We start from the raw sequence: 15,752 nt of genomic DNA, 5'->3' as shown, positions 1-15,752 counted from the left end.
GTCTATCTGTGTTTGCTAATTGCTGCTTATTGAACTTAAGTGCCTACCCTCCTATGCAAAGACGTTGGGAGATAAAGGTGCTAACATTATTGACGATTATATTTCAAAGGGATGGCTCCCAGGTCTTTAAGGAAGACATCCTGGGTTGTAAAATTGATGACAAAGGGGTGGTCAGGCCCTTGCAGTCAGGAAGAAACATGTTTTAACTTTAGTCAAGCTGCAGGGAATGTTAAGGCAGTCTTAATCAATTGATATCCAAAATTCTACTCTTGTTCCAAACTTGTAATTCTTGAGTGTTTTAATATGTTTCAGTTAGCTAACCTCCATACCTGGACAGAAGTTCTAAACTACATTCACAAATATCTTGAGTTCTAAACTTAAATGGCAGTAGTCTTAACCATGGGTGATTGAGCAACAAATCCAGAATGGTGACTGGGATCCATGAGCCACAGAGACCTGTGGTGGTGGTAACAGATCATAGATGAGCAGACATCAAGAATATCAGTTGACTTAGATAACCCAAAATATAAAAAGCAAGTCTGCAATTATCAGATGTTGGCTACCACAATCAAATATCCTGATTTTTTCCCAGTTTCTAGATGAAATCTGTTTTTAGACACAAAGCCTAAAAGAAATTAAGGGGGAGGTGGGTCCCCCTTTTGGAAATCCATAAATAGTTTTTCAAAATGGTGCTATCCCTTGAAGACTCCACTTGATGGAAAGTAGATTCTGTCAGACTCGTTCCATCCTGGAGTGGTCAGCGACTCATCTTTATCAGGACGGATATTTTTGTGTTTATGTTTGCCTTTCCTGTTGCAGTGCCTTGGCAAACACCACCATCCAAAGACTTAACACATTATCCAATTGCTTTATGGTGAAGAAGACAGGAAAACAAACATTTATCAGAAGATCCACTGGTCCTAACATACTCTACCTCGGCTGAAGCTGCCCAGAATCACATACCTAGAGAGTAGTGATTCTGTGATTCTGTCCTTACTCTCCTGAATTGTAATCCAGTAATTGACATCATCCTTAAAGACATGTTTCCTTTCACACACATTTTATCACTGTGTGTTCTCCTGTGTTGGGCCCTTGGTAAATTCACCTGCACAACAAGGCAACTAAACCAAATGATGTATCAGAGTCTGGTCAATTCTGATACTCTGGACCCAGAAGTTTTTCTACATTTAGTGATATATTTTTATAGCTTATTTTGGAAGTGCACTCAATAAGCATTTGGAGAAACGTTCAACCTTGCTAATAGCCAAATAATTAATCCATCAGTGAGTATTCTGTTTGGACACATAATGTGATCAGAAACTCTGAGATCCTGGATTTATGCTCTATTAGGACAAAGATTTTTTTCTGTGTTTTTTTTTTCTTTCAGTGCTGTTTTCCAGACATCTCTTGCAGCCTAGCACACCAACGGTGCTTAGTTAATAAGAACTAACAATGGTTATTGATAAAATGCACTACTTTTCATAATCCTCATGCAACTGTTCTGAACTGGTAGTAGCATAAATGGCCACAGGACTGGAAATCCAAGGTGAGGTGCAGTGATAGGAAAGTGAAAGGAGGGGACGCAGAGGGTAGAACTGAGGATAACAGAGGAGTCAACATAAGAGGTTGAAGTACCTAGAAAAAGTACTCGCAAGGCAGGTCTGGGCAACGTCACTTACTTATGGAGGACAGGTGAGAAGCATAACTCAGTGTGATTAGGAGGTAGGATTTCTTTAGCAGCCACCTGCTGCTACCACTGTCAGCTCAAAAACCCAGGACTAGTGTTCCCATCACTGAACATAGAGTGTTATCCTGAGAACTTTTTGTAAAGCCCTCTTGATGTCCCTGTTCCGTAGGCTGTAGATGAAGGGGTTCAGCATTGGGGTGACCACGGTGTACATCAATGAGGCAATCATGCCCCTCCAGGAAGATGCATCAGAACTGAGATACACACCAAACGCTGTCCCATAGAAGAAAGAAACCACAGACAAGTGAGATGCACAGGTGGAAAATGTCTTATACTTCCCATTAGCTGATGGGATTCTCAGGATTGAGGAGGCAATCCGGCTATAGGAGAAAAGGATCCCTGAGAAGGGAACAATGCCAAGAAGGCCAGTCAACATGTATTGCAGGATGTGATTGACCAATGTGTCTGAGCAGGCAAGCATGAGGGCCTGAGCAAGTTCACAATAAAAGTGTGGAATTACCCGGTTGGTGCAGAAGGACAGCCGCAACATTAAGAGACTCTGGATCAGGGAGTATGACAAGCTGGTGAACCAGGACACAAGAACCAGGAGGCCACAGAGCCACGGGTTCATGATGACTGTGTAGTGCAAGGGGTGACAGATGGCTACAAACCGGTCATAGGCCATCACAGTGAGGAGAAAAGTGTCCATACCTCCAAAAACCATGAAAAAATACATCTGGGCAATGCAGCCTGCATAGGTGATGGATTTGCTCTGTGTTTGGATGTTCACCAGCATCTTAGGGATGGTGGTGGAGATGAAGCAGATGTCAGCAAAGGACAAGTTGGCGAGGAAGAAGTACATGGGGGTGTGGAGGTGAGAGTCAGAGCTGACGGCCAGGATGATGAGCAGGTTCCCGAGCACGGTGACCAGGTACATGGACAGGAAGAGCCCAAATAGAATGGGTTGATGCTCTGAGTCTTGGGAAAATCCCAGGAGTAAAAATTCTGAAACACTCGTTTGATTTCTTGGTTCCATGTTGCCAACACATCAGCTAGATGATTGAAGAAGGGAATGCACATGAAATAGACACTAGACAAACTCTAGAGTCTACTTTTTTATTTCTTGAAATGAAGCATTGGGCACAAAAGCCTTCACACTTCAGAATGTAGGAATCCTACATTCTGTTGTTACACACAACATTGAATAATGTTGATCAATCCCTGTCCATAGGCCTTTGGGGCCCTCATTTATCCTTTTTATTTAGAATCATCAAATCTAAAAATTCAAGAACAATTTTGGACATTTGAAATAACATGACCCAAACTTACTCTAACACAAATGAGGAACATGAGGTCTGGTGAACGCAGTAACTTACTGTGGATTATCTGCCTTGTGTGGGACTCAAAAAAGGGTCAGGCAACTATGTCCCAGAGGTGAGAAAATTTGAAAGTATCTCACATATCTGGACAGACTATTGCAGGATGAGTAGAATGTAGGTTTACTCCTCAAGTAAAAAATAAAGGAAGAAAAAAGAAAAGGTTTTCACAAAATAATAAATCACATGAACAAATACTTAATGCTTAGTGTACCAGGAGCCATCAACATCCTGCAGGAACAAGGCCAGACGCTCCTTAACATTTGGTGCTTGACTAAATGCTCTTTATTTGTGAAGTTAAGGAATTGGTACCCATGTCTAACAAAAATGTAGATATCAAGGTTTGCACTATTTCAGTACCATTAGATACTACAAAGGTCCCAAACAGAACTTTGAGACTTAATCTCTATGGTGCTCATCAAATACCTGGGGAAAGCATAGGAACTGCTCCAGGATGTTGACACAGGAGCCCAAAAAAATGAGAGTCAGATGCGGCACTCACAATCAGGTGATGATTCAATGAGGCTGGGAAGAAGAGGAGCCCACCTACTCTCCTACTCTCTTTGTTTCAGGTCCTGAGGTCCTGTACCCAGATATAGAGGAAGGGGTCCTATAACCCAGGATGCTGAACAGCATAAAATCATAAAATGATCTTCAGTGTTGTATTTTGTCTCGTTAGAAGTATTTTTGCACAACTACTATTCTGTAATGCCCCTAACTACAAAGGGAAAAAGCCACCATTGACTGTCATCCCTGTCAGTCCTCTTAGGTATGAAAATCAAAGTAGCAGGGAAGGGGTGGCTGAAATAGGTGAAGGTGGTCAAAAGGTACTAACTTCCAGTTATAAAACAAATAAACCATGAGGTATAATGTGCAGTATGAATACAGTTAATAATATTATATGGTATATTTGAGAGTTGCTAAGAAAATAGACCTTATAGGGGCACCTGGGTGGCTCAGTCGGATAAGTGTCTGACTTCAGCTCAGGTCATGATCTCGCAGTTTATGAGTTCCAGTCCTGTATCTGGCTCTGTACTGACAGCTCAGAGCCTGGAGCCTGCTTCAGATTCTCTGTCTCCCTCTCTCTCTGCTCCTCCCTCACTAGTGCACTGTTTCTCAAAAATAAATAAAAAATATTTGAAAAAGAAGAAAATAGATCATATAATTTCTCATCACCAGAAAAAAATTTTTGTAACTATGTGTGGTGGCAGATGTTAACTAGACCTATTGTGGTAATATGTCAAATATTATATGTGCAATGTGATGAATCATTATGTCATATACCTTAAGCTAATATAATATTACATACCAATTTTACCTAAAAAAAACAAACAAACACAAAAACCCCAAAGCAAAGAGTGTGTCTGGAATGATAAAGATGGTCACGTTGTAGGCAAATTGTTTAGGTATGAATGAACGTCTTTGTTCTGACCCTTGGTAGGTGGGCAGTTTGCAATCACCTCTGGTGGCTTCTGGTCAGGTGAGAGGTATTTGAAACAGAGGGTCACGACTCATCTTTAAAGCACGATAGTTTGTAAAAATTTTCCTTGACTTTTTATAGATGTAGCTTGCTCCCTTGCATTCTGATCTGTTTTGAGCAGAAGATCAGAGTACACAAGTAATGCCCACAATTCTGGATAATCCCTGGGTGCTGTGTGTCAACATCATCAACTGCATTAGAATTCAGTAAAGCCATTTCTTAGAGGGACTGGATTATGATTCAAGCGGGTCATGAAATGATGAATTATCACATTCATCTTAAGAAAGAGTTTCTTATAGATTAGAAACATTTTATCTTATGGCACAAAAACAGACACATAGACCAGTGGAATAGAACAGAGACTCCAGAATTGGACCCACAAAAGTATGGCCAACTAATCTTTGACAAAGCAGGAAAGACTATCCAGTAGAAAAAAGACAGCCTCTTTAACAAATGGTGCTGGGAGAACTGGACAGCAACATACAGAAGAATGAAACTAGACCACTTTCTTACACCATTCACAAAAATAAACTCCAAATGGGTAAAGGACCTGAATGTGAGACAGGAAACCATCATAACCCAAGAGGGGAAAGCAGGAAAAACCACTCTGGCCTCAGTTGCAGCAATTTCTTACTTGACACATCTCCAAAGGCAAGGGAATTAAAAGCAAAAATGAACTCTTGGGACCTCATCAAGATAAAAAGCTTCTGCACTACAAAGGAAACAATCAACAAAACTAAAAGGCAACCAACGGAATGGGAAAAGATATTTGCAAATGACATATCAGACAAAGGGCTAGTATCCAAAATCTATAAAGAAGTCACTAAACTCCACACCCAAAAAACAAATAATCCAGTGAAGAAATGGACAGAAGACGTGAATAGGCACTTCTCTAAAGAAGACACCCAGATGGCCAACAGGCACATGAAAAGATGCTCAACGTCAGTCCTCATCAAGAAAATACAAATCAAAACCACACTGAGATATTATCTCATGCCAGTCAGAGTGGCTAAAATGAACAAATCAGGAGACTATAGATGCTGGCGAGGATGTGGAGAAAGGGGAACCCTCTTGTACTGTGGGTGGGAATGCAAACTGGTGCAGCCACTCTGGAAAACAGTGTGGAGGTTCCTCAAAAATTTAAAAATAGATCTACCCTATTACCCAGAAATCGCACTGCTAGGAATTTACCCAAGGGAGATAGGAGTGCTGATGCATAGGGGCACTTGTACCCCAATGTTTATAGCATCACGTTCAACAACAGTCAAACGATGGAAAGAGCCTAAATGTCCATCAACTGATGAATGGATAAAGAAATTGGGGTTTATATTCACACTGGAATACTACTTGGCAATGAGAAAGAATGAAATCTGGCCTTTTGTAGCAACAAAAGGATGGATGGAAATGGAGAGCGTTATGCTAAGTGAAATAAGTCATACAGAGAAAGATACCATATGTTTTCACTCTTATGTGGATCCTAAGAAACTTAACAGAAGACCATGGGGGAGGGGAAGGAAAAAAAAAGTTAGAGAGGGAGGGAGCCAAACCATCAGAGACTCTTCAAAACTGAGAATAAACTGAAGGTTGATGGGGGGTGGGAGGGAGGAAAGGGTGGGTGATAGGCACTGAGGAGGGCACCTGTTGGGATGAGTACTGGGTGTTTTATGTAAACCAATTTGACAATAAATTTCATATTAAAAAAATAAAGATTTATGGTCAGCAAAAAGAAAGAAAGAAAGGAAGAAACATTTTATCTTAGGATGAGAGCTTAGAAATTAGAGGTGAAAGATACAACCATTTGTCATTTATACTTTCCCCTTTATTCATGCACCAAATACATGTTGGTCTTCTGTTTCTATTCTGTTTCTAGGATCTAGTGTTAGTGGGCAATTTTGTGGAGCCAGGCAGGATGTAGAGAAGAATGGAACTAGGCTGTTAGTCACTGAAAAAGTCCTGGAAGCCATTCTGCAAGAAGGATTACTTTGGGACAGGCTAAGTGTTAGCTGTTGGGGGTACAAAGATTAATGGTGTGGTTTTGTCTTGAGGGAGCCTGCCTTTCAGGGGTAGTGGTGGATACAGAAACCAGTCATCGTAATACAGTGACTTAAAAGCTAAGGTAAATGCAGTCTTCAGAGTGAAGTCGAGAAAGGAACCACAAATACAGCCTGAAGTGATGCAGTCAAGGAAGGATTCCTGGAGGAACAGATCCGTGGGCAAGGAGTTGTCTAGGTTGATGATTGAGCATGGGCTTTTCTGGCAGAGAAGGCAGCAAGGAAAAAAGCCCATAAGCAAAAAGCTGCATGGGACAGTGTGCTCCTAGGAATTTGTTGCAACACAAAATGGGACATGGAAATGGTGAAGAATGAGGTTAATGAGAAGAGCGGGGGCCACATCTCTGGGAACCTTGAAAAAAAACAACGGATAAAAGGATAGGGGCTATGTAAGGACTGTGACTGAAGGAGTAACATGATCCATATCACGATTTTCCCTGGTGCCTGGAGTGAAAGATAGATTTAAGGCAGGCAAACTAGGGTCAAAGGGAATGGGGTTGGGAATACTCACCTCATTAAAGTTGAAGGGACCACGTCACCAATTTTTGGGAAGAGGAACAAAGAGAAGAGGTGAATAAATTGTTCCCATGTCTTACTAATGATTCCATGTTTCTAGATAAGGGTGAGACTTGACACCCAAGAGGAATCAAGTGAAACTATGAGGAAGGGATATGTGAAATCAGTGTCTTCCAGAATGTTTCCAGAGCTGAAGGGGAGGGTGTCAAGAGGGGACTGGACATTGGACCTTCCTGTGTGCTTTGCTCTTCCTCCCACATCCATCGTGTGCACGTCTTTATACACTGCAGCCCTAGATACCAGGGAACACAGACTCTTCACTCTTGAATATCTCTATGAGGACCACAGATGAAGGTGAAGAAGGAATGGAGGGACAGGTCCTTACAGAGAAACAGGGTATGTTCCCCAGCAAATGAAGGTGGTAAAGAAGGATTCAGAAAGGATTTATCTGGTCTGAGTGAAGGTGAAGTCTCTGGAGTTTTGGGGCCAGGCGATGGAGTAAAGAATAAGAGAAGACCCATATTGCATAGTCAAAGACCTAATAATCTATCAGTACCTGGGGGCATCCATTTGTGCACTTCCGACTGGTAACTGTGCCATTACACGGTGTGGTCCTGGATAGTGCTGTGGTATCCAAGAGCAGACTGGGGGCTTAACTCTTCCTCCTCAACCCTATAATCTCCATCAACCATCCACCCAAATAACATGCAAGCAAAGTAAAAGCTCACTAACAATGGTAGGGTAGCCATTCACCCTCCCAAAAAATTGGCCCCTAGAGCTCCTCCTGCATGCATACCATGGAGGTGTCCCTGCCACAGGCTTAATAGTAGTCAATGCCCTTTCTACCCAACCACCTCTTTTCTCTATTTCCCACAACACTTACTGGGCTATGTATGCTTGGCAATGTGGGCTCACCACTGGGGCTGACTCCCCTGCATCTTGTTCTCTCATGGAGGGTGGGCAATGAAGAAAGATTTGTTTCCCCAAAGAGAAGGGATACAGAGCCAGGCATGCAATGCAGGGTGTGTCTGATTTTTCCTGGCAAAGGCATGGGTATCTTGGGAGTGATACATGGGCCTTGGTGACTATAAGTTGATATGTTACAGGTTTGGTGGCCCTGGGGACTGAACCCCCTGTGAAGCTTGTTAGACAAATTGATCAATGGATTTTCCATTCCCTGATCAATTTGACTCCTAATAGGCAGGGACCACACAGGAAAGGGTCTCTGACCTGCCAATTCCTTATCCCTAGGAGAGTAATAGTGGGGCCAGCTGTGACACCTCTCTTCTGGGTCCCTTTTCACTGGGAAGAATTTTTCCAGTGTTTCTTAGATCTCCTCCTGAAGACAACTGACTTGTAGTATTCACATCAGGCAGATGGCTGAGTAATGAAGGATCCCAGGAGTCACTTGGGTAATGGTTCTCAAACTTCTGGCCTGTGCCAGGATGACCTTGAATATTTGTTTAACTAGATTTAGTTTTAAGTTATTTTATTTTTTAAGTTTATTTATTTATTCTGAGAGACACAGAGAGAGAGAACAAGCAGAGGAGGGGCAGAGAGAAGGAGAGACAGAATCCCAAGTAGGCTCTACACTATTAGCACAGAGTCCATTGTGGGGCTTGAACTCACGAACTGCAAGATCATGACCTGAGCTGAGATCGAGAGTCAGACTCTTAACTGACTGTGCCACCCAGGTGCCCCTTTTATTTCAATAGATTTCTGAGTTCCGTCTCCAAGTTTCTGTCTCAATATGTCTGGCTTTGGGCCTGACAATTTGGATTTTTCACAACCTCTAAATTTTGCTGGTCTCTAGGACACTATTTTGAGAATAGTTGCCCTAGGGGAGTTTCAAAATGTAAGCTATATCAAAAGTATCACCTTGGGCTCTTGTTAATGTATAACTTTCCACCTTATTCCAGACATACATAGTCAATATCTCCAGGGGAAGAGGCTGAGAATGTACTTTGAAAAAAATTTACAACAATTTTACTTTACTTTATTTTTATTTATATTTTATTGTAGAGATAGGTACAAATATATAGGTATAGATAGATATATATCTCCACAATATGTATATAATGACATTTTCCATTTTAAGAATTTTTAAGTGTGCAAGTCTGTGGCATTAAGAACATTCACAATGTTGTACAACCATCACCACTATCCATTTCCAGAACTTTATCATCATTTCCAATAGCACACTGTCCCCGTTAAACAAATTCCACATTCGCCCTCTCCCAACCATTGAAAACCCCTATTCTACTTTCTGTCTCTATGACTTTGCCCATTCTAGGTACCTCATATAAGTGGACTCATAAAGTGCTTATCCTTTTGTGTCTGACTTATCTCACTTAGCATGTTTTCAAGATTCAACCATGTTGCAGCATGTATCAGAATCTCATTCCTTAGGGCTGAATAATATTTCATTGTATGTATATATCAAATTTTGTTTATTCATCTATTTTCATCCTTCGGCTATTGTGGTTAATGCTGGGATGAACTTCAGCAAGAATCTATTTGACTTTCTGCCTTAAATTTTAGGGGGCATATACCTGGAATTAATGGATCTTGAGAATTTACTATTTTTATCCTTTACTATTTTATCCTTTTTGGATTTACTATTTTATCCTTTTGAATTTCCTATTTTACCCTTTTTGGATGTATGGATGGTATGTTTCTGACTGCAATGGCATATGACCGATTTGTGGCCATCTGTCATCGTCTACACTACTCAGTCATCATGAACCCACATCTCTGTGGCTTTGTAGTTTTGGTGTCCTTTTGTGTTAGCCTTTTGGACTCCCAGTTGCACAATTTAATCGTGTTGCAACTTACCTGTTTCAAGGATGTGTAAATTTCTCATTTCTTCTGTGACCCTTCTCAACTCCTCAACCTTGCCTGCTCTGACACTTTCACCAATAACATAGTCATGTATTTTGTTGGTGTCATCTCTGGCTTTGTCCCTATCTCAGGGATCTTTTTCTCTTACTATAAAATTGTTTCTTCCATTCTGAGAATCCCATCAACAGGTGGGAAGTACAAAGCCTTCTCCACCTGTGGCTCTCACCTGTCAGTTGTTTGCTTATTTTATGGAACGGCTATTGGAGTATACCTTGGATCAGCACTGTTGCCTTCTCCCAGGAAGGATATGGTGGCCTCAGTTGTGTACACCGTAGTCACCCCCATGCTGAACCCCTTCATTTACAGCTTGAGGAACAGGGACATCAAGAGTGCCCTATGGAGGTCACTCAGAAGAATAGGTTAATCTCCGTATGTGTGCATTCCTTTTTGAAGTGTGTGTTGAAAAAATCAGCCAAACCAAACATGTAGATCAGCAAATACTGCTTTCTGGGCCCCATTATTTTTTCAGTCTCATGGTTTTCATTCCTCTTCATGTTTCATACATGAATACTATTTTTTAAAATTTGTTTTTAATTGGATTGGAGGAGTATTCTGGGACGCTTTGTACATCATAATGAATACGTGAGAAGTTCTCCTCAATGACCCTGGTATCCAGGGTGCATTCTTCCTTTTATGTACCTAAAATTTATATCCTTTCCCATGGTTTCTGTTTATTTTGCATACAAATTTTGCATCTGTCAAAGCTATTTATCCAGGTAATGTCTAAATATGCCATTACTGGTCCTCAATCTTGGATTTTTTTTTAAGTTTATTTATTTTGACAGAGAGAGAGAACACGAGCACACAAGTGGAGGAGGAACAGACAGGGGGAGATAGAATCCCAAGCAGCCTCTGCACTGTCAGTGCGGAGCCCAATGTGGGGTCAAACTCATGAATGGTGAGATCATGACCTGAGCTGAAGGTGGACACTTAACCGACTGAGCCCCGCAGGCACCCCCCAATCATGGATTTTATAGAATACGCTGAGAAGTTTTATAACTAATGATGACTGAGTCTCATCACCAGAGATTCTGATTTAGTTGGACAGGTGTGTGTCTAGGTATGAGGATTTTTTGAAAAGCACCCAAGATGGTTTAGTTGTGAGTTGCTAAAGAGATCAAGCTCAAAAGGCTAAGTTATAAAAAACGTACTGTAGCTCGTAGCAATGGGTTTCTTCAAATATATTGTCCTTCAACACTATAAGCTTTTCCTTTGTGCTGGTTTTTAACTCTTTCTGCTCCAAACTCATCCTTCTATACTTATCTTGTAATGCTAAAGTGGGTCTCTTGAAATTCCTGCTTTGTTTTCCATATATATATATTTTTTCCCAAAATTTTACTTAAATTCCAGTTAGTTAATGTATAGTTCAATGTTAGTTTCAGGTGTAGAATTTGGTGATTCATCACAACAAGTGCCCTCCTTAGTACCCATCATCCATCTAGCCCATCCCCCCACCCACCTCCCCTCCGGCAACCCTCAGTCTGTTCTCTACAGTTAAGAGTTGTTGCATAATTTGGGGGCACCTGGGTGACTCGGTTGAGTGTCCAAGTTCGGCTCAGGTCATGATCTCACAGTTCATGAGTTCAAGCCCTGCATTGGGCTCTATGCTGACAGCTCAGTCTGGAGACTGCTTTGGATTCTGTGTATCCCTCTCTCTCTCCCCCTCTCCCCACTCATGCTCTGTCTCTATCTCTCTCAAAAATAAACAAACATTAAAAAAATGAAAAATGCGTAGTTACATATTTTTAATAATGGTCAGCAAATTATATTACACTCTAAAATTAAGTAAAGTTCACTCCTACCTCTAAAAACCCTAAGCCCTTGGTATTTATTGGCTTCCATCTGTCACCACATTTTCCCATCTTTAGCTTTGTCCTGAAGTAGCTATGTACTCAACTACCTACATTTAATTCTCTTTATTAAAACAATCCATTGATTTTTTTTTCTTGACCGAACCCTGAATGTTAAATTATAACATGAGGAGAAAGGTGTGTAATAAGTTGTGTGCAGTTGGAATATTGCATAATGAGCTCATAAAATAAAGGTGGTTTTAAATATAGATTTAGGAATGTACAACTGAGATCTAAGTCCTGGAATCCTATTTCCAGTAGATGAGTGGCTCTAGTGGTGTCTGAGGATTATAAAGTCACAAATTTCATCATAAATAAATTGTACTTTGTCCTCCTTTTTAAAAAATCCTCAGCAGCAAAGGTTTATGTTGTCAGCAAAGGTGAGCTCTTTTCTTTGTCTGGTAACAAACAGCCTGTTTAGGACTTCACTTTTTGCCTTCCCGTCTTGTCTTCTGTCACTGATAAATCAGTCTTTGGGCTCCATTTGGTATCCATCTTTCCTTAGAAATGTCATACGTAGTTTATTGGTAGTAATCTTGGTTCTCTGAAAACCTGTCCAAAAGTTCCTTTAATTTACCCTGTCTTTTACCTCTATGGTAAATCATCTACCAACTACATGGATAAGGAACTTGATATTGGAGAAAGGCATGAAATTGACAGATGATGAAGCCAAAACAGTTAGCGGGAAGTTACCATCCAAGACAAATTACCGCATTTCTATACTTGCCTATCCATTTATGCAGACCTAAGTGATGGCCAAAGAACCTTGGTAAGGGGGAAAGTGATGCTGCTTTTTTTGTCACATGGTAGACTCTACCCAGTGGCAGCACTTTGGTTTTGTTTGTTTGTTTTTAGGTTTAGATTTAGAAGAGTGCTGAGCATGGGAAAAGACTGGAAGATTCATACAGCCATGTAAATGTGGACTGACAACAGTTGATTAGAATAGGAAACACAGAAGGAGACTGGGTGGTTCAGTCAGCTGAGTGTCTGACTTCGGCTCAGGTCAAGATCTTGTTCATGAGTTTGAGCCCTGCATCAGGCTCTGTGCTGACAGCCTGGAGCCTGGGGCCTGCTTTGGATTCTGTATCTCCCTCTCTCTCTGCCCTCCCCCTCCCATGCTCACACTCTGTATCTCTCTCAAAAATAAATAAACATCAAAAAAAAAAAAAAAACCACCCCAAAACCCAAAAAAGAATAGGAAACACAGATAATAGAAAAAAATGTGGGATAAGAAAATACTCCATGGCCTGGTATTGGCTCAGAAATTTGCAAATTAGTAAGTCAAAGTTCCTTTCTGAGCCCCAGAATCCTCAGCAGCAAATTAAGTGCAACAGTGTTTATCCTCTGAGGCCATGCAATAATTATATATAATTTTGCCATGGACCAGTCAGATGGTATATGGTAATTCTTATTATAACATTAAGGAAGTTAATTTAAATACACATTCCAGTAATTTATAAGTAACTTGATGCTACAAACAGTGTGACTTTGAGTATGATACATAACATATTTCTATTTAATTTCTTATCTGTAGAGTTATGATAATAAGAGCATCTAAATGAGAGGCTGATTGAGAAGATATCATCAAATGTAATGATAGAATACAATTTAGGATATAGTAAGGGATCGATAGGGCAGATTGTTGTAGTATATTGACAGGCCAGTGTATAGTTCCAACATACAGGCTTTGTAGGCCAAAATTTGACTTGTAACATCAGCTCTGGCTTCACCATCAGCTAACTCATTAGCTGAGTGCGCTGGGATATATTTTTATAACTTTGATGGCCTCTGATCCTTCATTTTAAGTAATATTTAGCTGGAAGCACTCTAGGATTAAAAAGACTCTGGGATTAAAAAGGGGGGGGGGCACCTGGGTGGCTCAGTCGGTTAAGTGTCCGACTTCAGCTCAGGTCATGATCTCGCAGTCTATGAGTTCAAGCCCCACGTCGGGCTCTGTGCTGACAGCTCAGAGCCTGGAGCTTGCTTCGCATTCTGTGTCTCCCTTTCTCTCTGTTCCTCCCCAACTCATACATTTCTCTCTCTCTCTCAAAAATAAATAAACATTAACAAAATAATTTAAAGAAAAGTAAAAATAAAAAGACAATATGCTCATGGTAAGAACTCAATAAATATAGATATCATTATCATCATTATATCCTAAGGTTGATAGATTTCTTTTCTCAAGTCTATTGAGACATAATTGACATACAACATTGTGTAAGTTTAAAATGTACAGTGTATTGATTTGATACACTGATATATTGCAAAGTGATTTACGACCACAGAGTTAGTTAACAATTCCATATATCACATAAGTACCATTTCTTTTTTGTGGTGAGAACATTTAAGATCTACTCTCTCAGCAACTTTCAAGTATATGATATAGTACAGTCATCATGCTGTACATTAGATCCTCAGAATTTACTTATCTGATAGCTGAAAGTTTGTGCCCTTTGACCAACATATCCCTATTTTCCCTACCCTCTATCCCCTGGTAACCAGTTGTTTCCTTTTTGTTTGTTTGAGTTTGGTTGTTTTAGATTCCACATATAAGAGAGAGTATGCAGTGTTTGTCTTTCTCTGACTTATTTCACTTAGCATCATGTCCTCAAGGTCCATCTATGTTGCAAATGGCAGAATTTGCTTGTTTCTTTCTTTTTAAAAAATGTTTATTTATTTATTTTTGAGAGAGAAAGAGAGAGAGAGCAAGTGAGCAGGGAAGGGGCAGAGAAAGAGGAAGAGAGAGAGAGAATCCCAAGCAGGCTCCATGCTGTCATTGCAGAGCCCAACACAGGGCTTGAACACTCGAACCATGAGATCGTGACCTGAGCCAAGATCAGGAGTTGGATACTTAACCCACTGGGCCGCCCAGGCACCCCAAATTTACTTCTTTCTTTTTGCTGACTAATATTCTCTTTTGTGTGTATGGATACATATTGCATCTTCTTTATCTGTTTGTCTGTTGAAGGACATTTAGATTATTTTTGTATTTTGGCTAATGTGAATAATGCTGCAATGAACATGGGAGCACAGATATCTCTTCGAGATCCTGTTTTAATTTCTTTTGAAAATATACCTGGAAGTGGGGTTGCTGGATCATATGCTGGTTCTATTTTCAATACTTTGAGACACCCACATGCCGTTTCCATCGTGTTTGTACTGATGAACATTCCCACAAAAGTGCACATGGGTTCCCTTTTCTCTACTTTTGCCAACATCTGTTATAGTGTCTTTGAAGACAGTAATTTTAACAGGTCTGAGTTGATATCTCATTGTGGTTTCAATTTGCATTTCCCTAATGATGAGTGATGTCAAGCACTTTCATGCACCCATTGGTTATTTGTTAGTCTACTTTTAGAAAACGGCTTGCTTGGTTCTTCTGCCCATTTATTATTATTATTAGTCCTTGAGTTGTGTGAGTTCTTTATATATTTTGGATATTAACTCTTTATCAGATATATGATTTCCAAATATGTCCTCTCATTTTCCCATTCTGTGGTTGCTTTTGCATTTGTTGTTTCTTTTGCTGTGCAGAAGCTTTTTACTTTGATGTAGTCCCACTTATTCATTTTTGCTTTTGTTGCTTGTGCTTTTGGTGTCCTGTTTAGGAAATTGCTGCCAGACCAATGTGAAGGAGTTTTTTCCCCTATGTTTTCTTCTAGGAGTTTTATGTTTTCAGGTCCTCTGTTTAAATCTTTAACCCATTTCAAGTTCGTTTTTGTGAGTAGTGTAAGATAAGGGTCCAATTTTATTCCTCTGCAGGTAGTAATTTAGTTTTCCAAAAAAATTTTTTTTTTCTTTTGAGACAGAGTGTGAGTTGGGTAGGGGCAGAGAGAGAGGCAGGGAGAATCCCAAGCAGGCTCTATGCTTTCAGTGCAGATCCCAACATGG

At 40.3% G+C, this 15,752-nt stretch overlaps 1 protein-coding gene and 1 pseudogene across 1 annotated transcript; one reads left to right on the top strand and one right to left on the bottom strand.

Annotated features, from left to right (window-relative positions):
• Nucleotides 1-1,790: 1,790 nt before the first annotated feature.
• Nucleotides 1,791-2,762, bottom strand: LOC128775442 (olfactory receptor 7D4-like). Its single transcript, XM_053896669.1, has one exon. The coding sequence runs from the start codon at nt 2,721-2,723 to the stop codon at nt 1,791-1,793; it is 933 nt and encodes a 310-aa protein (XP_053752644.1). The 5' UTR covers nt 2,724-2,762.
• Nucleotides 2,763-9,748: 6,986 nt separating this feature from the next.
• LOC128775670 (olfactory receptor 18-like) lies at nt 9,749-10,375 on the top strand (annotated as a pseudogene).
• The last annotated feature ends 5,377 nt before the right edge of the window (nt 10,376-15,752 follow it).

This window comes from Panthera pardus, unplaced genomic scaffold (assembly GCF_024362965.1).
Source record: "Panthera pardus isolate Hobbes unplaced genomic scaffold, ASM2436296v1 HiC_scaffold_8, whole genome shotgun sequence".
Taxonomy (NCBI): domain Eukaryota; kingdom Metazoa; phylum Chordata; class Mammalia; order Carnivora; family Felidae; genus Panthera; species Panthera pardus.
The sequence above is the reverse complement of the archived record's forward strand: the minus strand, read 5'-3'. Positions and strand labels throughout refer to the sequence as shown.